The sequence below is a fragment of the Cyprinus carpio genome, chromosome A20, assembly GCF_018340385.1.
Source record: "Cyprinus carpio isolate SPL01 chromosome A20, ASM1834038v1, whole genome shotgun sequence".
NCBI classification, from domain to species: Eukaryota; Metazoa; Chordata; class Actinopteri; order Cypriniformes; family Cyprinidae; genus Cyprinus; species Cyprinus carpio.
The window spans coordinates 24,821,943-24,842,739 of record NC_056591.1 but is presented as its reverse complement, the minus strand read 5'-3'; the positions used below and the strand labels follow the sequence as shown (position 1 = coordinate 24,842,739).

Sequence of the window (20,797 nt, the reverse complement as noted above, 5' to 3'; positions counted from 1 at the left end):
ATCCATCCTTTTCCAAGCCTCGAAGTCACTGTAAATGTCCCTGACATCTTCAGTTTTGAAATGATAATAATTATTAAAATAAATTGTATTTAAACCATATCCTATTCATACTTTTTTGCCAACAACAGTATAAATATAACCATAACAAAATGTAATTTGCATGGCACAGTAAAACTGGTAATATGGTGCTTAGATAAACTCCAAGGTACTGTCCAAGGTACTTAAAAATACCACGGTACTACTTTGGTACATGCTCAACATTTTGGACATAGCGTGTCCAAACATAGTCGTGGATGACCCAACATGACCGTGGATCACTTTTTGGTTACTAAGCCAAATATTAGAAAATTAACACATTTTTTTTTAACTTTAAAAATGTTAAAATATGTCGCAACTTTTTACATTCTTCACCAAATATATAATTGACATAATATATTACATAATATACAATATATAATTTATATAACTAAAAGAAAACAACGTATTCTTGCACTTTTGCGCAGCTTTTGTATAAAAATAAATAAATAATTTTTTCAAAATTTCTGTGGCGCCAAACAAGCGCGCGCTCTTGTAGCGGAAGTGGCTCGCCGGAGAGTTTCGGCTGGCTGACAGCAGAGGGAGAGAGAGAGAGAAAGAGAAATGGCGCCTCGGCTCTAGTAGCTGAGACACAGTCAGAACGAAAGCAACTGGCAAGAGCTACAGGATTGGATCTGTCTATCAGCGGGGACAGACAGCAATCATGGTGAACACCAGAAAGAGCTCGGAGCACAAGCCCATCGGTCCTTTCATCTCGGGTCGGACGAGGTCGTCTCAGAGGAACAATCCAAACTTGGACGAGCACAACAGCCGTGTAAGGAAGAGAGAGACACCGGCAGCCTATTCTCTCCGCCAGCCGGTTAGCGAGCTGCTCACTCTGGCCTTTTGGAGATGGATGGATGGATGAATGGGTGGATGAATGGATGGATGTCCCTCTTTTTTGTTCCCAAAATTGAGCCTTGAGTGACACTTGGCGATGCATAAATGGCAGTTTAATGACACGACAGCGCTTCATCGCGGTGTGTCGCTTAGTTTCATGTGTTTTGTCACCCACAATAGCTAGACTTTACTAAAGCCGGCCGGCTGGTTTAATGGAGTCAGTGCCCCCAAGTTGTCTTTGTTATATTGGTGTCCGATTCGCCAACGAATCGTTCTTTTGAGCCGGTTATTTTGAAGGATTCGAGCGAACCGATTCGCTGTGTTTGCATGGTACTTTAGAGCAGAAAAACAGACAGCCATTTATAACTTAATATTGTTCGAGCAGGTGCTTGTATAAACATATTTATCTGTCTAACAAGAATTGGCGTGACAACACCAATATGAAACGAATAATTTTACGTACAACGTGAAATAAGACTATATATTTATTACAAACGTATTGAGATTATTTCGAAAACTTTTATCTGTAAAAGAACTAGGAGCGCGTTGGAGCGATGACTCAAGTGAATCGGATCATCGAAAGCGACAGTTCGTTTGAACCGACTCGCTGGCACGAATCGAGCGTTGTTTTGTTTATGTGTGTGTTTGTTGCGCTCGAGAGACACGCTGTCACGCGCACCCGGCGCACCGATAAACCGTCAAAACAAACCCGCGTTTGACACCTTTTTGGATGAAAAACGCATCGTCCACCGCGTGTCTTCAACAATAAAACAAGCTAGTGTTGGGGGAAGGGAAAGGCTCCGCTGAGAAAGACCCCTTGTGGCTCAAAACAGACATTGTTCGTGATTTTTTGGAAAGTAAACTTTGAACTTGAGTTTTTGTGTGTAACTTTAGCTGCTGTGTGTTATCGGCTCTTGACAACGGTTGTGTTTTGTTGATGTTTTGCACATTAGAGTACTGTCTGAGATGATAACACATCCCGAGCTCATATGGCAGTGCTTTAAGTTGTTTGGTCGTGTTTTCAAGGTACTGCCATAGTATTTACAGTTTTGAAGTTCCATGCTATTACCATCCGATATCATAAGTACCACCACAATACTTTTTTGAAAGTGTCAGCAGTTTAATTATAAAGTTCTGTGCTAGTTGCCAAGGTTATTTTGAGTTATTTGAACAAAAGGAAAGCTATATCGCTGCTACAAGTTTTTGGGATAAGAGGTTTGGGCTTGTTCTCTTTTCTGGAGTTGAATTTGGTCAGTGCATTAACTGAAGATTCTTTGTTTTACTTGTTATGAGTTTTAAGTGCATAATGTCACTACCTAGCATTTTAGTTTGATTGATTGATTTCATGAAGGTTTCCCACAGTCATTGAAAACCACCTGGAAATATCAATCAATTTTGATAATGTATTTCCCATGCAATTCATAAAATCTGAATTTGGGAGATGACATGAGTCTGTCATTCACAGGATTAGCAGAGAATAATGAAGTCAGCCTCACATGAATCCGCAGGTTCTTTTAGGCGACTCGAGGACTCGGCTGTGATATTGCGCCAAGTGTCCCTAGTGCAGATTGTGTTTAAGAGTGGACGTTCTGCCATTATATTTCTCTTTGTGTATTCTGCATGATCTTGCAAGCTTTTTAATATCTTGCACACCTCTGTCTGTTACAGAAGGAGCCCAGCAGTGATGTTAACAGCAGTAGCCCACGTTTGTCCCCGCCTCCCAAGCGGACACGCAGACAGACGCCACCAAGTTCTACCGATACTTCTCCAAGTCCCCAGAGTAAAGGCCAGAGAGGCTCATGGACCATGTCCAAACACTGTACTAGGTGAGATTTGACAATCCATGTAGAGTTGCATGAGTAGTACGTATTTTGTGTGCTGTTTTGATGATCCCGTGCCATTATAATAAAAAAAATGCTGTACAAAAAGTCTTTTATTTACGATTTTGCGAGATTTACAGTCGGGACACCACATCGCGGTATACCACACACACTATAGGAGCAAAACGGTTAAATCTAGGATTTTTTGTCTTCATGTTTGTGGTCTCTCACATTTTGAAAATCTTATAAGATTTAAAAAATCATTTAGAGTATATCCAGCATTATTTATGTGCTAAAAGGAGAACTATTGTTATTTGTTGTGAGCTATTTTTCATGGATTTCCACATCGTCTTCCAGGTTGTCCACTGGTGCCTTGCAGAATGGACACAGTAAGTGTATATTATTCTTTTTGATTTACTTAATGATTCTTTATTAAGCATTTACAAGGAAGAGTTCACCCAAAAATGACAATATACTGACACACATCAGATTTCTTTCCCAGCTTTTTTTGTTAACTTAAGACAACGAAAGATAACTTGTTTACGCGATAGAATGGTCATTTGGTCACCTATGCATCCATACATAAGTTATTGATGGAAATATATGTTGGATAATGTGAATTAACAAGAAGTTGTAAACACAGTAAATTTTCCCAGTATTGCAAATCTTGATCCATCCATGGATTTAATGGAAATAATCATTGGTCACAGTATCCATCCAGTCAGTATCTTTAATAGATGCTTCAAATATGCAGCCTTTAGAAAATTCAGAAAATCAGGTTTGATGTCATTCTGATTCCTCAGGCGATGGTTTTTAATAACCCCTTTGTAATCCATAGGTCGAATGAGTCTGAGGGGTGATTCCACATCAGATGGGGCCCACGCTCGCATGAACGGTCATGTTGAGCTCAAGAGAAGCCGTCGCGTCAGGAAGTCCCAATTCGAGCACCTCAATCAGAGTTTACTTTTTGACCAACTTGTCAACAGGTAAAAGCTAAAGGTTGTTTACGTAGCTAATTCATGCCTGAAGTATGGTGGTAGCTGTCTTGAAATAAGAGTACTGTAAATTTTCAAACTCAAAACATTCTAGATAGACCATTTCATGCTGTTAAACTTCTAAACAGCTTGTTCAGAAACTTTGACTGATGAATACGTGAACACGTGATCTAAACAGCCATTCATTGTTGACCCAACCAGTCAGCAAATCATTAAGCGTATGTTTTAACTCCTGGTTGCCTGAGAGAGTTTGTCTATAAACATTTTGAGCATCAAATGCCTTTGTCTACAAACCAACTAGCTTTCTACCCCATAAATCCACTAGGAGCTCACGGTATCAAAATCATATTCTGTTTGGACACTGTGTGCATACGTTGAAATTCCCTCATGGTTTTGAGTAGCTGGTGTATAATTAGTAGGACATCTGATGAAGCCAACAATGTTTACTCTTGAGCTCAACAAGAACTACAAGTGGACATGCTATGTGGTGACGGCATTTGTTCAGCTTGCATTCATGCACATAATGGTTTATGATAAAATTGGTGGTTCTCAGCCAAGGCTACATGTATCCCTGGGATGCTTGAGTAGGTTCCAGCTGTACTTCAAAAGATGAAGACCTTGCTTCGTTAAACCTCTAAGTCTTTGTTAGAAATTTTTACAAATGACATGTATCCACTCTTGGGTGATATTTCATACTTGATGAGCTTCTGTGGTATTTAAGTACTTCATTTAAATTCCTCTCATCTGGAGATCTTTTATACTGCGAATACATTTGCTGTCATGTCTGTCTTAAGGAAAGTTTCTGTGATTATCCCTAAAACTGTCAAAACCTGTGATTGAACGCACATTTGTGGTTTGACGTAGATGAAGACGTATGGTGTGTTTACGCTGCTGGAATGTTTCAGTTAATTCCTATAAGAGCCAAGCAACATGCTCACATTGTGGATTGTGGGATTGACAGTGGATTGGATAAAATGCTGAGAGCAGCAAACAGTTCATAAATGCTAAACTTTATGCAAATATCAAGGATAAACGCCAGCCAGCAGGCAATTGTTGTGAACTGCAGGTAGTGATGTTTGTTATCATGAGCATTTAAAGGGGTCATATGATCCGATTTCAAGTTTTCCTTTCTCTTTGGAGTGTTACAAGCTGTTCATGAATAGATACGATCCCTAAAGTTGCAAAGACTAAAGTCTCAAACCCAAAGAGTTTTTCTAAAAGTTAAGACTTGTTCACGATCTCCAAAAACGCCTCGTTTAAACACGCCCCAACATGTCTACGTCACAATATGGAAAGATTTGCATAACGCCGCCCAAAATGTTCACGCAAAGAAAGAAGGCGTAACTTTGATTTTCGCTGTAGTATTGTTGCTGCCACCATGTTGTGGAGATGCTGTGTGTTTTGTTGTGAAAGCGAAAATACTTTGTTTGGCCTTCCAAAAGAGGACACCACTAGAAATCAGTGGTTAAGTTGTATTTACAACACTGTTCCAGAACAGTTAAACCCAAATATTCAGATGTGTGCAGTGCATTTTATGGAGGACTGTTTCCTGATCCTGGGAGAGTAGATTACAATCCCGGCTGTTCTGACTCACAGTCTGTAAGTACGTTTACATATTTAAGGGATTTGCCACTGATTCTGAGCAGTGTAGAGTAGCGCTTGTTGTTTGTCACTTCTCCGATCACAAATGCACACTTGGTTTTATGTTTATGTGGTGCGATGCAATGCATAAAAAGACAGTAGAAGTCATTATAATCCATAATTATGTCCCCACTGCAACAAATGGCTCGTTTGTAAAAGGTTTTATTGTTTTTGTCTTGTCACGCCGGTGTTCTGACCAAGACATGGCATCACAGTATGACGAGGGGCATAACATTTCCGTCACACGCTTGAAGCATTCGGCCAATCACAACACACTGGATAGCAGAGCGTTCAATCAGAGCACACCTTGCTTTTCAGACTGTTGAGCTTTGTAAAAAACGATGCATTTCAGAAAGGCGGGGCATAGAGGAGAAACAATAATGTGGAAAGTATGTGGAAAATAATGTGTTTTTTGAACCTAAACCGCATAAACATTTCATAACACCAAAATACACAAAATAATGTTCTTCTTAGCAACATCATATGACCCCTTTAAAAATATGTAGATTGTGCAGGAGTTTCTGCTGGGTTTAGTGTGTAAATAATTTTGTTTACATATTAGAGACTTTGCAGGTATTATGTATATATGTGAAATATTGCAGTTTGGACACTTTCATTGTGAATAGATTGGTTGGGTTTATAAAAGTGGATTTAATTGACATGGTTTCTTTGCTTTGGGGTTTTCATAAACAACTCTCACATCTTTTAAAATAATTGTGTGTTTATATATATTATGATTATATTGGCTGTGTATTAAAAAAGGTTGACTTTGAAATACATTTTTAATGATGCATTTATTGGGTTGTGTCCTAATCAGGTTTTTATTATGAGGAAACATGTTGCTGCTAGTCAAAGACAGATGGTGGAAGTGTATTGGAGAGAGGAGACCTGCTGGTGTTGCACATGAATGGGTTGAGCTGCTTTACTCATTCTGAATGACATTCTTCCATATTAAGCCTGTGAAGCCTGACATATGAAGTACTAGTTACATATTTGCATGTGTTTTTTTTTTGTTTTTTTTGTGTATCATATTTGATACATCAGGCTTTTATGGATTCTATATAGTGGTCGACCGATATATCACCAAGGCCTATATTTGGCTTTTTTTTTCAAATATCGGCATCAGCCGATAAGTTTTTCTGTTTGGCCGATGCATTCGAGGTGGACTTTTATTTTGACGGCGTGACAGACATTTATTTTGACGGAGCTGAGAACGGCAGCACCTGAGACACAGTGCTCACATTCTCCCTCTTGTTCGTGTCCTCCTTAAAGCCCAGGACACACCAAACCGACGATGCTGACGGCAAGCGACGGTCGGGCTAGTTCGTTTGATGTGTTCCACTCTCATTCCTCATTACTCTCACGCATGCACAGAACGCATGTGTTAGTTTGCCGTCGGCTATAGTCTGTGCGGTGTGTTCCAGCGCAGCTTTTTACTGAAAAGTTCTAAACTATACTGAAAGTTCTAAAATGCCATTTACTTGCTAATTGCTATTAAAATATAAACTATCAATCAGATGACAGAAGGCATGTGAACAGGTTTTTAGGTGAAGTTTTGATCATGTTGATCATTTAGAGGCCTTATAATTTTGCGTATCAAATATGATACAGTAGGCTTTATAGGGTTAAAATAAACCTGTTGGTACTAATTACTGTTTTTTAGCATTTTTAAATATCTGGATCTGTATCACCATTTTAGAACTGTTTTATTAGACTAAAAAGTTGTTTTGTTATTAAATGCATGTGAACTGTTATGTCTGTTTTTAGTACTGCAGAAGCAGTTCTTCAGGAGATGGACAACATCAGCAGCATACGGCAGAGTCGGGAAGTGGAGCGCCTCCGCATGTGGACGGACACTGAACTGGTGACTTCTTCTATTCTTTAACACCGATGATTGAACAGCAGAACAATTGGGCTGCCTTATTTTCCATCTCATTAAGCAAACGATTGCCCACATTGAGGTTATTAAAATCCTGCTTCACTCTGAAGCATTGGCCTTTCTCTTCAGTGTGGGCTGTGAACCCACTGATGAGTCAAAACTCGCACACCACAAACTCCATTGATTCTTCCACATTTCTCATTTAGATGTTTGTTGATTTTGATTTTTAATTTTTTTTTGCTGCAGGAAAACATGGACATGTACTCCCGTGTGAAGAGGAGGAAATCTTTGCGTAGGAACACGTATGGAATGCAGGCGCATCACAAAGTCATGAGCAAATCAAAAGACCCCGAAGAGGAGGAAGCCACTGAAGGTATGTATGGACTGTGAAACTGCCCTATATGCAGTTCAGTTGTTTGAATACAACTCATAAATACATTTGATTAATTCATTGATTATTAAATAGACATATTTTCTTATTTTATTTGACATATGTAAAATTTTTGGCTTGTTTGTTTAAATTTTTCATTTATTGCGTCTGACAATGTCATCTGTTTTGTTAATTTATTTTAAACCTTTACCTTGTATTTTGTTTTACACAAAAATAGTGTAAAGGGGCTTTTCTATTGCAGAAGTTCTGAATATAAATAAATTTTTGATTTTCAGCTGTGATGATGAAAAGGTTTAGTTTGCTGTTTGTTCTAAAGAGTTCTCTTTTTTTTATTTTTAAGAGTCACATGAGGAGGGAGAGGAGGATGAGGATGTGGAGGCTGATGATGATGAAGACGATGAAGGAGATGAGGCAGAAGAGGCTGGAGAGGAGAATGACAGACCGTATAACCTCAGGCAGCGCAAAACTGTGCAGCGATATGAAGCACCCCCAATAGGTACCTGCTCCGGACACATTCACACTTGAGCATCTGTGCTCAGACTCACTTACCTGAGCTTCCTGTTTTCCTCGTCATGCCGGAGCATCTAAAAATTCCTAATGACTAGCAGATATTTCCACACCATGCAGCGTGTGCATTTAATAGCTGTTTTAAATTATGATTTTGCCTTTTGATTGCGTTACCTTTGTGTTTTCTCAGAGCCAGTGAACAGGAAGCAAAGCAAGGGCTCTCTGTTCGACACACACCGATCTCCTGCAAGAAGAAGCCATATTAGGTGAATAATGATTATTTACAGCAGTCCAGTCCATAATTTTCTATTCATGTGTTATTTTTTTCCTTTTTGGAGGGCTATATTTTCTGTGTTTCGGTGTTGTTATAGTTAACTAAAACATTCAATAAATAAATAAATGGAAATTAATTCCAAGTTAAGTGAAGCAATATAATATATTTAAAAACTAAAACTTATTCATCATTTAGCTAGCTGCCAAGGCAACATTTCTCATTCTTTATTTAAAATGTAAAATTTAAAATTAATGGCTGTAGTTAAAAACTAGAATTAAAGCTGAAATAAAAATTAAAAGAACTATATAGACATATTTAAAAAATGACAAAACGTACAGCAAAACTACTAAAACTTAAATTAAAATGAAAACAATTAAACCACTAAAAATATTCATAAAATATTAATATAAAATAACAAAAACTTCATTCGAATCTCGATACTAAAACAACACTGCTGTGTTTTCCTCACCAGAATAAAGAAACATGCCATTCACAGCAGTGAATCCACATCATCGTCTGATGAAGAGCGCTTTGAGAGGCGGAAAAGCAAAAGCATGAGCCGAGCTCGTAACAGGTGACATTAACACAGTTATCAAACAGAATGACTGTTATTCACTCAATGTGTGACGTGGCTAAAGTGTGTGAACTTAGTAAGGTTTTGACATTTATTGTGTGACAGGTGTCTACCCATGAACCTGCGGGCAGAGGATCTGGCCAGCGGTGTGCTTCGAGACAGAGTAAAAGTGGGTGCCAGTTTGGCAGATGTGGATCCCATGAATCTAGACACTTCTGTGAGTCTGGGTGTTATAATACTCCTCTACATTCTTTGATGCTTTGTTGATTTAGACTGAGGAAGAAGATACTTTGCAGGTTAGTATATGTTCTTGTCTCTTTCAATGCAGGTGAAGTTTGACAGTGTAGGAGGTCTCACCCATCACATTCAGTCTTTAAAGGAGATGGTTGTCTTTCCTCTACTATATCCAGAAGTGTTTGAGAAGTTTAAGATCCAGCCCCCAAGGTAAGGGTTTTTGCTTATATGATTGCTTTCTAGTTTTGTGTGTAAATGTGCATCCGTTGGTGTGCTGTCCAAGGTTAACACTAAGATGTTTGTAACATGTTTTCCACTCATTGCAGAGGATGTCTGTTCTATGGGCCTCCAGGAACTGGGAAGACACTGGTGGCGCGGGCTTTGGCCAATGAATGCAGTCAGGGTGACAGGAAGGTGTCTTTTTTCATGCGCAAGGGAGCCGACTGCCTCAGCAAATGGGTGGGAGAGTCTGAACGACAGCTCCGCCTACTTTTTGACCAGGTGAGCTAGTAGACGACCTCACAATCCTGGCCCCAGTATGACCTTGAGCTAGTTTCTTTTGTCTGTGAGCTGATATGTATTGATGAACTGATATTGCACATTCCTGGATGTTTGTTTTATGTAAAAGAAGATTAGGGTTGATGATTTGAAAACGTTTAAGAGTTAAATCAATTGTTAAACCTCTTTGCAGTTTAAGTTTGCAGTTTTAAATTAATTTGGTCATTTACATAATAATTATTAATAAATATGATTATTATTATTATTTAAAAAATAAATAAAGATTAAATAGTCTTAGCTTACGATGAAAATGTACTATATAAACCTCTTTATATTTATTTTAGGAGAAGATTTCTATAAATTTTTCCCCACATTTTTTGGAAGTATATAATATATATTAAGTTTTTTTTAAATTGTAAAAAAATGTATAAATGTGTGTGTATGTGTATATATATACATACATATGTGTGTATGTGTATACATACATGTATATATACATACATATGTATGTGTGTGTGTGTATATACACACTATGCAGCATAAGTGAACCTACCTTTTACGATTTAATAAAACAAATCTGCTTGTTTCTACTGTACTCTTTTCTTTAAACAGTGTTAGACATTTTCAGAATATTTTTATCCTCTAAAGCTTCTTTTTTCTCTGTTGATTCTTGTAGTGTATCACAAGTTGTCTTTTTAGATTTAAAGTGAATCCTATATCCCTATAAAACAGGTGTCAGGCTCTGTTCTCTCTCCAGCTGTTTTGAAGTGTTAGATGTGTGATTATCCAGTTGGTGATGTTTTCCTCTCGTCCTGGTAGGCATACCTCATGAGACCCTCCATCATCTTTTTCGATGAGATTGATGGCCTCGCTCCTGTTCGCTCCAGCAGGCAGGATCAAATTCACAGGTAATGCATTCGAATTAATGCGGTGGCTATTGCCAGAGGTTTCATCATCAGGATTAGAAAAGCTCCTGAAGAAATCAGGAGGTTGTTATGATTTCCACACGAAGGGTTTTGGTATTACAAGGAACGTATCATGGAAAACAAGATTTTCCTTGCTCGTTTAAAGAGTTTGATGTACCACACACATTTACATAACAACACCTATTAATTTTACATTTGACAAGGTTAGCCAGTCATTTTGTTTTATCTTGTTATTTTTTAGCTCCATAGTGTCTACATTGCTGGCATTGATGGATGGTTTGGACAGCCGGGGGGAGATAGTGGTCATCGGTGCTACAAATAGACTCGACTCTATCGACCCCGCACTCAGGAGGCCCGGACGCTTTGACCGGGAGTTTCTGTTCAACCTGCCAGATAAAAAGGTGCGTAAAACCTTTTTAACTTCAGCGTGTATTTCTTAGCCAGCTGATACTCGGAGTCCCAGAGCGTCCTCGTGTCCCTCACTCAAAACACTTATCCTGAAATAGTCTGATAGCTCAGTTTCAAGTCTTTTGCAGCTGGTTTGGCTGCTAAAACGTCTTTTATCTGTGATAATCTCATAGATTCTGTTTGTTCCAGCTCGTTGACAATTTAACAAATGGAATTCCAGTTTATTTTGATGAGATTAGTTTAGCATGCTGATCTCTGCTGATATCAGACAAATCATTCTTTATATAAAAAAAAACAATTAACAAACATAAATAAATAAATTAAACCTACAAAAAAAATAAATAAAAAAGAAAATGTCTTGCTTAAAGTCATTTTTACAGTCAATCTAATATTTTGACCAAATGTTAAGCACTTCAATCTACAAATAAATAAAAGCTAACTACATTCATGTATGTCTTTAAATTTATACCATTAGATGATATATAATATTATATATATTATATTTTTCCCCCCTTTGTCCACCAGTCAGAGCAGTATTGAACAAAAATGAGGATTTCTAATAGGGTGAGAGCATTAAACAGATCAGTATATTGTATATACATCAATGAAACCAGAAAAATTGAAAACATTGATGATCAACAGAATTTAATACAGTATTATTTTGTTGAATAATTGTAATAAATAATATATTATTTTTTAATGGGGTCCAAATGTTTTAGACCATGGTAATTCTGGGATTTTTTTTATACACTGTAGCATGAAAATCATCAATTTAAAAAAAAAAAAAATTCAGGCTTTGTTTGTTTAAAAATTTACAGCTTATAATTTGTAATTAAAATATTACATTAAATTGTAAAAATACAAATACGTTTTCACTAATGGTTTCAGCCCCCATATATACATTGTTTGTATATCATATGTAAAAAACCAAATACTTAATAAAATTTAAAAACACTAGTGGTCTTAGACTCCATATATACACATCATTATTTTATTATATACTTTGTCACAGTAAAAAAAAAAAAATATATATATATATATATATATATATATATATATATATATATATATATATATATATATATATATATATATATATATATTTTTATATTTCATTACATCATTATTTTATTATATACTTTGTCACAGAAAAAAAAAATAATCTCAAATGGTGGTGACAACAAACAAACAAGAATAGAAACAGAAAAGTTTACACACATAAAAAACTAAAACACAACTTATATAATTGTAAAAAAAAATATCTACACCCCAGTATTGTGTCCGTCATCTATGCCTGAGCTTTGTTTTTGATGTTGCTGTAATATGAGTTCAGCTCTGCGTTGGTCTTAATTCTGGATGTGTATGTAGTTTGTCTTCTCAGCAGGGTGCTGGCTAATCAAATGTTAGCTCTTATGTTTTCACCAGCCCCTTTGTTAAGTGTTTATGATCAAAACAGTTTTGCTGTGCGTTTTGAAGTGCCTTGTTTTATCTGTACACTGTCTGTGTTTGTGTTTATGCTCATCATCAGGCACGAAAGCACATTCTGGAAATCCACACCAGGGACTGGAGCCCCAAGCTTGCTGAACCCTTCATAGATGAGCTAGCTGAGAAATGTGTTGGTAAGATGGACCAAAAAGTGATGCTTTTCTATATCTAAACCCAACTAGTTGCAGCATGAACATGTTTTGGGTTTCAAGTCATTTCTTTCTTCACTGATAGTGAAATGCTGCACAAAGTGACAAAATCACAGGCAATCAGAACCTGTTTGTTTAATCTATATTCAAAGTCAGTGAGCTATTACTACATTATGTGTTTTGATGTCAGATATTTGGAAGATGAAACATGAAACAAATGGTAATCCCATAATCAAAGATCATTTACCATGTTTTACACAGGTGTCAACATTTGTTCAACAGATTTTATTATTAATGTAGAAACATTGACTCCCTGAAGCATTTTATTTGCTTTAAATGTATCTTCTTGGTTATTGTTTGCAACTTGAAGTCCAAAATCAAATAGCATTTTTTTTCCCCCAAATATAAAATTAGTTGAATGGAACACAGTGTTAATATTTTCACTGTAAGCAAGGCTATTCTGTCAACTTAGAGTGTACTTCTTAATAAATGTTGTTAATAATAATAATAATAATAATATGGTAACATTTTACAATAAGGTTTATTAGGTAACATTAGTTAACTATTTTAGTTAACATGAACTAAGAATGTACAATACTTCTACAAGATTTATTAATCTCAGTTCATGTTAATTTCAACATTTACTAATGCATTATTAAAAGCAAAATGTGTGCTTGTTAATATTAGTTGATGCACTGTGATGAACTAACAATGAACTAACTAACATTAACAAAGATTAATAAATACTGTAATAAATGCATTGTTTATTATTTTTTCATGTTCATTTGTTCATGGAACCTTATTGTAGTGTTACCAATAATAGTAATAATAATGAAGTTTAAGCAAAATAAATTATTTTCAACATTTTACCTACATTTATTTTAAACGGTAATGTAATCCAGAAAAATGAAAATGAAAAAAGAATTTTGAAAAAATTGAACAAAAATGAAATTTGTGAAAGGTACAATTTTTACAGTTAGCTATTTACACATTTTTTGAACAGTATTACAGGTGGCCACATGGTGATGTTCTTGTCCAGACGTGTATCTAACTCTGCTGTGTCTCAGGTTACTGTGGGGCCGACATCAAAGCACTTTGCACAGAGGCTGCGCTAGCGGCTCTGCGGCGGCGCTATCCTCAGATCTACAGCAGCAGCCAGCGTTTTCAGCTGGACGTGGGCTCCATCGTTTTGGGGCCGCAGGACTTTAGTCGTGCGCTGCGCTCCGTAGTACCTGCGGGTCAAAGGGCTCTGGCTCCGCCCGGCCAGGCCCTTTCCTGCGTGTTGAAGCCCCTGCTGGAGCACACACTGGCCCAAACGCTGGCCTGCCTGATGCGAGTCTTCCCCCACGCAGAGCTCCTGCACAGGGAACACACACACGGTACGCTCCCATTTCCTGCTGTTGGATTTTATGTTGTTCAGTGAGTTATTTCTGTTGTACATCACAGTTACATTTAGTTTTTTTCCCTTTTCCCTTCTTTTCTTATTTACTTGTTTCATCATCCATTCAGATTTATTTTTTTGTGCCTTATATTCAGCGCTTTATAATTACCACCTCATATTTCTGCTGAGAATAGAATTTTATCAGCATTTTTAATGACTGATCTCTTTGTAATAAGTCATGTGACTCATTCCACCATTTAGTCTTGAGCTTTTCTCGACTGTAATTATTCCATTAAAATGCTCGTTTTAAGAGAAACTTCATATGTTAAAGATGGATTGCTAACTAGTGAGATTTTAGTTTATTCCTGGACTGAGTTCGTTCATCTGCATAATTATTTTATTCAACAGTTTAATGAAATATGAAATCAGAAGTGACTCTTTTGTTGGTGAATAATATTTTACATGGTTGATTTTTCAATTAGTGGAACTTTTTCCTCTAGAATGATTTTAAACTTTTTAATCTTTGAAGTTTTACATTTTTATTGCCTCTTTAATTTAAAAAAGAAAAAATGTAGAAAGGTTTCTTCTTCATTTGCCAGAACATACCTTTTTATGCCCTTGCCTTTTTAATCTAGAATAAATTATATACTTTTCCTGCTGCATATCGTTTCATTTTAAATCACTCTGAAGAAATGTCAGCAGAAATTTAAGTCGTTTCTGTGATTTCAGACACTGACAATCATCTGTTGGTGGAAGACTCGTACAGCGAGGACGAGGAATCTCTTGGTGCTCCTTCCATTTACGAAACTCAGTCAGGATCGCCGAAGAAAGCAGCTTCCTGCACGACCCATAAACCCTTTCTCCACTTTACCATGTGAGTCACTTGAGTTCATACAGAACTCAGCTACACTTAATTAATCCTCAGTACACTTTAATAAGTACACTGTGAGACCCCTCATTTATTATGCTTATGTTTCAATTGTAATATTACATCTTTTAGTTTTTATTGTAATGTAACAAATATATGTATATATATATATTTAAATGAATACAGTCCTTTATGCTGATATGGCAGTAGAAAATAAACAATAAAAAAACCTATTAGATTTAAAAGTCTTGAAGGACTTCAAATGATAGTCAAACACTGTGTTTTGCTGCCATCTGTTGGAAAGCTGCAGAACTGACAGGCGGCACTGACACGGCTTGTGTTCCTCAGCAGACCTACTTCAATTGCGTTTGCATTGATTTGTTCTTCATGGTTCAGTAAAACAGTGTTTTATGGCTTTAGCTTGTGATCATCAATACTTGCAGCTCCTCACACTTAAATGAGATGTTGGCAAGTGGTTCATCTTAATATATTAATATAAAAAATAAAAAACAAATGAAAAAAAATCCTCCCTAAAAAAAATCCAACCAACTTTATCAATTACCTTCTTTATTTCTCTTCATTATTTTATTTGGCCATCGTAGCTTCATTCCTCTTGTCAGCAACTCTTCCTAAATGAGAAACTGAGGCTGTTTCTCAAAACTAGAGCTTTTGTAGACAGCATTTCTGTGCTTCATAAATGCAATTCTGAAGGGTTGATTTGAATGTTCCTAACTCGGTTAAAAAGATAGATAGTGACCTTTTATATTTGTTTCAGGTCTGCCTACCAGCAGCCCACCTCTTACCGGCCACGGCTGCTGCTGACGGGACCCCAGGGCGCAGGGCAGAGCACACACCTGGCCCCTGCTGTGCTGCACCACTTGGAGAAGTTCACTGTGCACCGTCTCGACCTACCCACTCTATACTCTGTCAGTGCCAAAACCCCAGAGGAGTCCTGCGCTCAGGCAAGCTGAAATGCACCATCACTTTTGAAGACTTCACACGTCCAGTGTGGTGCTGTGGGCTTGTAGTACTATTGTTGTGCTTAAGATGACTACCATCAGCACACTGTCCACCTTATTTTTTTTACATAAGAGTGAATGCGTTCATTTGTAACTTTGGGTATCTGTGTGTAGGTGTTTCGTGAGGCTCGGCGCTGTGTACCCAGCATCATCTACATGCCTCACATCAGTGACTGGTGGGAAGCCATCAGTGAGACGGTCAAGAGCAGCTTCCTCACACTCCTGCAGGATGCACCCTCATTCACACCACTCCTCATCCTCGCCACAGCAGAGACCAACTACCAGCAGCTTCCTGACGAGGTGACCAATCTGTCCCCTGAACATACCCCTAAACATAAATGGTTTTTGCATCTTGTTGTGGAGAAGTTTCTTTTCTAAGGGTGTTTTTTCTTTTTCTTATTTTTTTTTTAAGTTGTTGTTGCATGGAAATTGATGATGCTTGAATGCATTATATTATAATTAAATAATTACGTATTGAATTATAATAACCAAAATGATAGTTATTAGTATTTTTAAAATGTGTGTGTGTGTGTGTGTGTGTATATATATATATATATATATATATATATATATATATATATATATATATTATATATATATATTATATATATATATATATATATATATAATATACACGTGACGTCGGTGTACCGTTCCACCCCTAATACACACATACGTATATATGATGTTTGGTATATGTGTGTGTATTAGGGGTGAAACGGTACACCGATGTCACGTAACTCGGTTCAGGGGTCACGGTTTGATATGATTTTGGTACAACAGGAAAAACTATGCTCGGTTTCTTTTCATTTATTTTGAAATCCAAATAATTTCATCAAAATAATCTTTTTTTTTTCACCTAGATGTGAAAATACAAAATATTATTACATTGTGTGAATATATATATATATATATATATATATATATATATATATATATATATATATATATATATATATATATATATATATATATATATATATATATATATATTAGAGCCCGACCGATATATCGACCTGCCCCCGGCCGATATTATCGGCCGATATGAGCTAATTGCATTTAAATCAGCATCGGCGTTTATAACGGCCGATGAAACATGAGAAACAGAGTCTCATGCTTCACTCATGTTATGAGTGTTGCATAGTTTGCCCACCAGAGGGAGCTCTGCAACTCCCCAGTTGACAACAGCGCCAGAAATCCACTACAGAAAAAAGCTATCAGCCGAGCCACGGAGATGTACTCTTTTGACGGTGAATCTGTCGTTCGTCATGTGAAATGATTGTAGATTTAGTTCATACACTGTATATAAAAACAGTGTGGTAGTTCTAGCTGACGGTCCTATCATTATCACTTCTTAATATTCTGTAACATCACTTACAGCCGCTAATGCATTGCTATATTAGATCAGCCACAAAGCTAATACCATGTTTATCGGTGGAAGAAGCGCGAAACACTAATAAGAGGTCAAACTATAACGTTAGCGTTTAATTATTCTAAATATATCTGCAGTGTTTCCCACATAATGACCGCGTAACTGTGGCAGGGGGGCGCGTGTAGTCAATGACTAGAAGTTATGTACAGCGTGCCTCAAAAAAACAACAACTGTTACGTTATTCTAACGCTAACATAGCTTCCTTTTTAGCAGGCCCCTTAAATGCTTGCTATTAACTTGTTTGAAGGTGGTTCTTCTCAAAATTGACAGCGGGTGTGTTCATGACACTAACGTTAACCATTCAACTTCGAATTGATTCCGTAATCTTCCGGTAACAGTAGGCTAACTTTACGTTCGCCAGCGTATGACGATGTTTTGATTTAGACTGCACAAAGAGAAGAGGAGAAGATATACGGGTCCGTTGTGAATGTGTCTGTGAGAGCAAATATAGTGTAGTTACAGTAACTACAGTAGGTGCGTCAGAAATATTAAACCAGAGGGGACATGTAAATAAATGTGAGCTGAACAAGCGCTTTTTTTTCCTTCTTTTTTACAGATTGTTTCAAAACAGCTTTACAGACATAACAGGAAAATGTTGTAATAATATAGTTAAATATAAGTAGTTAACATTAAAAACATATATACTTTTGATGTGCAATTGTTTAGTCATTGAGACTGTAATCTAAGGCTTTTTTTAACATAATCCCTTCTGGAAAATGGTTTATTGGTTTTATACAGCCCACAGACATAGAACAGGCAGATATTTTGCTATTGAATGTTGTGTAAGTGTAGTTTATAGGAAATGGGTCTAATATCCAGGTTATTTTCAAAATCAAAATATCGGCTTATAAATCGGCTCTTTTCGAGTTAATATCGGCATCGGCATTGGCCCCCAAAAATCCATATCGGTCGGGCTCTAATATATATATATATAATCTGCAGTACACATATACATACAAGGATTAAATACTTGAAATATATTTGATTTAGTTTACAGATAAACAAAGGAAAAAAAAACAGTGTGACACTTAACGTAGCCTATATATGCTGAGTTTCAGTTCATTTTTGTGACAGGCTTAATTTGTTCCCAGAAAGGAAACTCAAATGGCAGAAAGCGACATCCTATTTGTTTTCTTTATTTTACAAAGGCACAATGTTTTGTTTTCATAGTGTACACAAAGAAAAGCAGACCTTTATGCAGCGATGCATTACTAATAAGACAATAATTGTTTAAAGATGATTCTGCTGGTATAAGGAAACAGTTGAAGTGATAACGCGCACACACATACACACACAAAAAACATCAGTTTCAGCATTGCTAACTTGACAGCACAGTTGGTACTTTATAAAAAAAAAAATACAGTGAACCAAACATCAGCGGGCAGCCTCTGTGTCACTGTTGGAACTGAAGTACAAAGCCTATAATTTACATAATAAATAATTGTTTAGCATTCAGATACGTTACATCACAAATATGGAAATATTATGGAATATTTGGATTTGTGCTGAATGAGAGAGGTAGGATACATGAGCACAAAGCTCCATTTCACAAACAGTTGAGTGCACAATCCTTTAAAGGGGTCCTATTATGCTCTTTTACAAAGTCTTGATTTTGTTTTATGGGTGTACTAGAACAGGCTCTCATAGGTTGTTCAAAAAACACATTACTTTTCACATATTTTACATTATAACAACACCTCTCTCCCCAGTCTGGCATGAATGGCTCGATTAGTTCCTGTATCAAATGAAGGCCTTCTGAAATATGAAATGTGCTGTGATTGGTTAGCTGGGCCAGTGTGTGTTGTGATTGGTTAGCTGGGCCAGTGTGTGTTGTGATTGGCAGCACTCGGCGCCTGGTCGGGAAATGTCATGCCTCTTATCATAGCCGCCTGCCAGCTTCAGTGTAAATATTGTGTCAAAATCAAATCAATTTGAGCGCGATTTAAATCCGGATGATTGTAACCACACTAAGTTCTTCAGCCTTGGGAAAGTTAGCGTGTCTCCGTCATAGTTACAACACTCGTTGCCTTCTCTAGTACAGCTCAACCAGGTCTCGTCTCATTCGACGGTATTTATGATATCACAAATCCTGGAAAATATGCGTTGTAGTCCAAACGAGTCATTCTTTGTAGTTTTTGAAAAGTGATTTCTTTTAAATAAAATATCTTCTTTTGAAGTGGACTTTGATCTTTGTAACTTTGCAGATCTTTTTTATGCTCAAACAGCAACATTACAGACTAACTAAAGTAGAAAAAGTGAAAAAGCATAATAGGATTCCTTTAAAGTATACTCCTTTGCCAGTCTGTGAGAGAGGCATTCAGAATTAGCACATGGTCACTGTCTATTGGGCTTTGTTTTCAAGTGCGCAACTCGTGGCATTCGCTGTTCTTCTGCTGGTGGACAGTTATCCAACAGTTTTGCATTGCTGCAGGCACCCCCTTCTGGACTGGGGGTGTATGTGTATGTGTGTATGTGTGTGTGTGTGTGTGTGTGTATATATATGTGTATGTATGTACATGAGCTTGATTTGCATACCATGCTCTAGGCCAAGGCTCAACCTTTTTTATTTTCATCATCTTTTCGACTTTTTGTACCCGTTCTCTTTTTTTCAAAGCCTGGCCTGTACCTGTCATTCCTTTTCTATTTTTTTCTAGTCCTTTTCTAATCGCGCCAGGGGCATTAAAATCAATTCTCAAAGACATGCCAGGAAGAGCATGTGAGAGAAGTCTTTAAAATAAAAAAGGGAGCGAGAGAGTGGAAGGAAGAGATAAGTAATGCAATCTGAAGTCACACAACCAAAAAAAAAAAAAAACTCTCTCTTAATTATGCTGACGGGGAGTCACTCTGGCAGCTCTGCGGTTTCACCTCACAATCCAGCATCAAGCGCCTCCAGCTGCTCATGCTGTGCACCCCATGCATCCCAGGGTGAGTCGCTGGGCAGCTAGTGATTGGCTGGTGGTGAAGCCCTTGATCATAACGCCCACTGAAGAGACTGATGCCCACCAGGAGGGCACGAGAGTGTTTAGAATAAAGGCATTAATGTTATTGACAGGCCCGTCTCTCGCTCACTCTCTTCTTGCAAGGTGTGTTCATTAAAGCCTGTCTCATTCCTCTGAGGAAAGACACATGTTTAATTGATAGTAGACGAGGATAGGTTGGTTATTTCACCCTCTATGTGGTGCTGGGTTCTGTCACACTTGTTTTCTCATGTGCTTTGAAAATTTGCCTCGACTTTCAATGATGAATGACCCTTTTGAAGACCCCTGTGGTGTCTTGATGTTGAAATTCCACCTATATGACACTGTTTGGATTATGAATCTGCAGTCACTGGATATTTCAGTAGGTTAGGTTTGAGTCGCTTGACTTTTTGTATTTTATAGTGTCTTGACAGGAGTAATTTC

General features: G+C 37.1%; 1 protein-coding gene across 1 annotated transcript in view; it reads left to right on the top strand.

Moving 5' to 3' along the window:
* The first annotated feature begins 570 nt into the window (after positions 1 to 570).
* Positions 571 to 20,797, top strand: part of LOC109045683 (ATPase family AAA domain-containing protein 2B-like) — a 95,508-nt gene continuing 75,281 nt past the window's right edge. Inside the window, exons 1-19 of the mRNA XM_042778228.1 lie at positions 571 to 850; positions 2,584 to 2,741; positions 3,093 to 3,124; positions 3,574 to 3,721; positions 7,139 to 7,235; positions 7,497 to 7,623; positions 7,982 to 8,137; positions 8,339 to 8,414; positions 8,895 to 8,996; positions 9,102 to 9,213; positions 9,325 to 9,440; positions 9,557 to 9,731; positions 10,548 to 10,636; positions 10,896 to 11,055; positions 12,591 to 12,681; positions 13,764 to 14,075; positions 14,807 to 14,951; positions 15,721 to 15,907; positions 16,079 to 16,264. Of these exons, the coding sequence (XP_042634162.1) occupies positions 740 to 850; positions 2,584 to 2,741; positions 3,093 to 3,124; positions 3,574 to 3,721; positions 7,139 to 7,235; positions 7,497 to 7,623; positions 7,982 to 8,137; positions 8,339 to 8,414; positions 8,895 to 8,996; positions 9,102 to 9,213; positions 9,325 to 9,440; positions 9,557 to 9,731; positions 10,548 to 10,636; positions 10,896 to 11,055; positions 12,591 to 12,681; positions 13,764 to 14,075; positions 14,807 to 14,951; positions 15,721 to 15,907; positions 16,079 to 16,264 (2,580 nt within the window). The 5' untranslated portion in view covers positions 571 to 739. The remainder of the gene's footprint in view (positions 851 to 2,583; positions 2,742 to 3,092; positions 3,125 to 3,573; positions 3,722 to 7,138; positions 7,236 to 7,496; positions 7,624 to 7,981; positions 8,138 to 8,338; positions 8,415 to 8,894; positions 8,997 to 9,101; positions 9,214 to 9,324; positions 9,441 to 9,556; positions 9,732 to 10,547; positions 10,637 to 10,895; positions 11,056 to 12,590; positions 12,682 to 13,763; positions 14,076 to 14,806; positions 14,952 to 15,720; positions 15,908 to 16,078; positions 16,265 to 20,797) is intronic.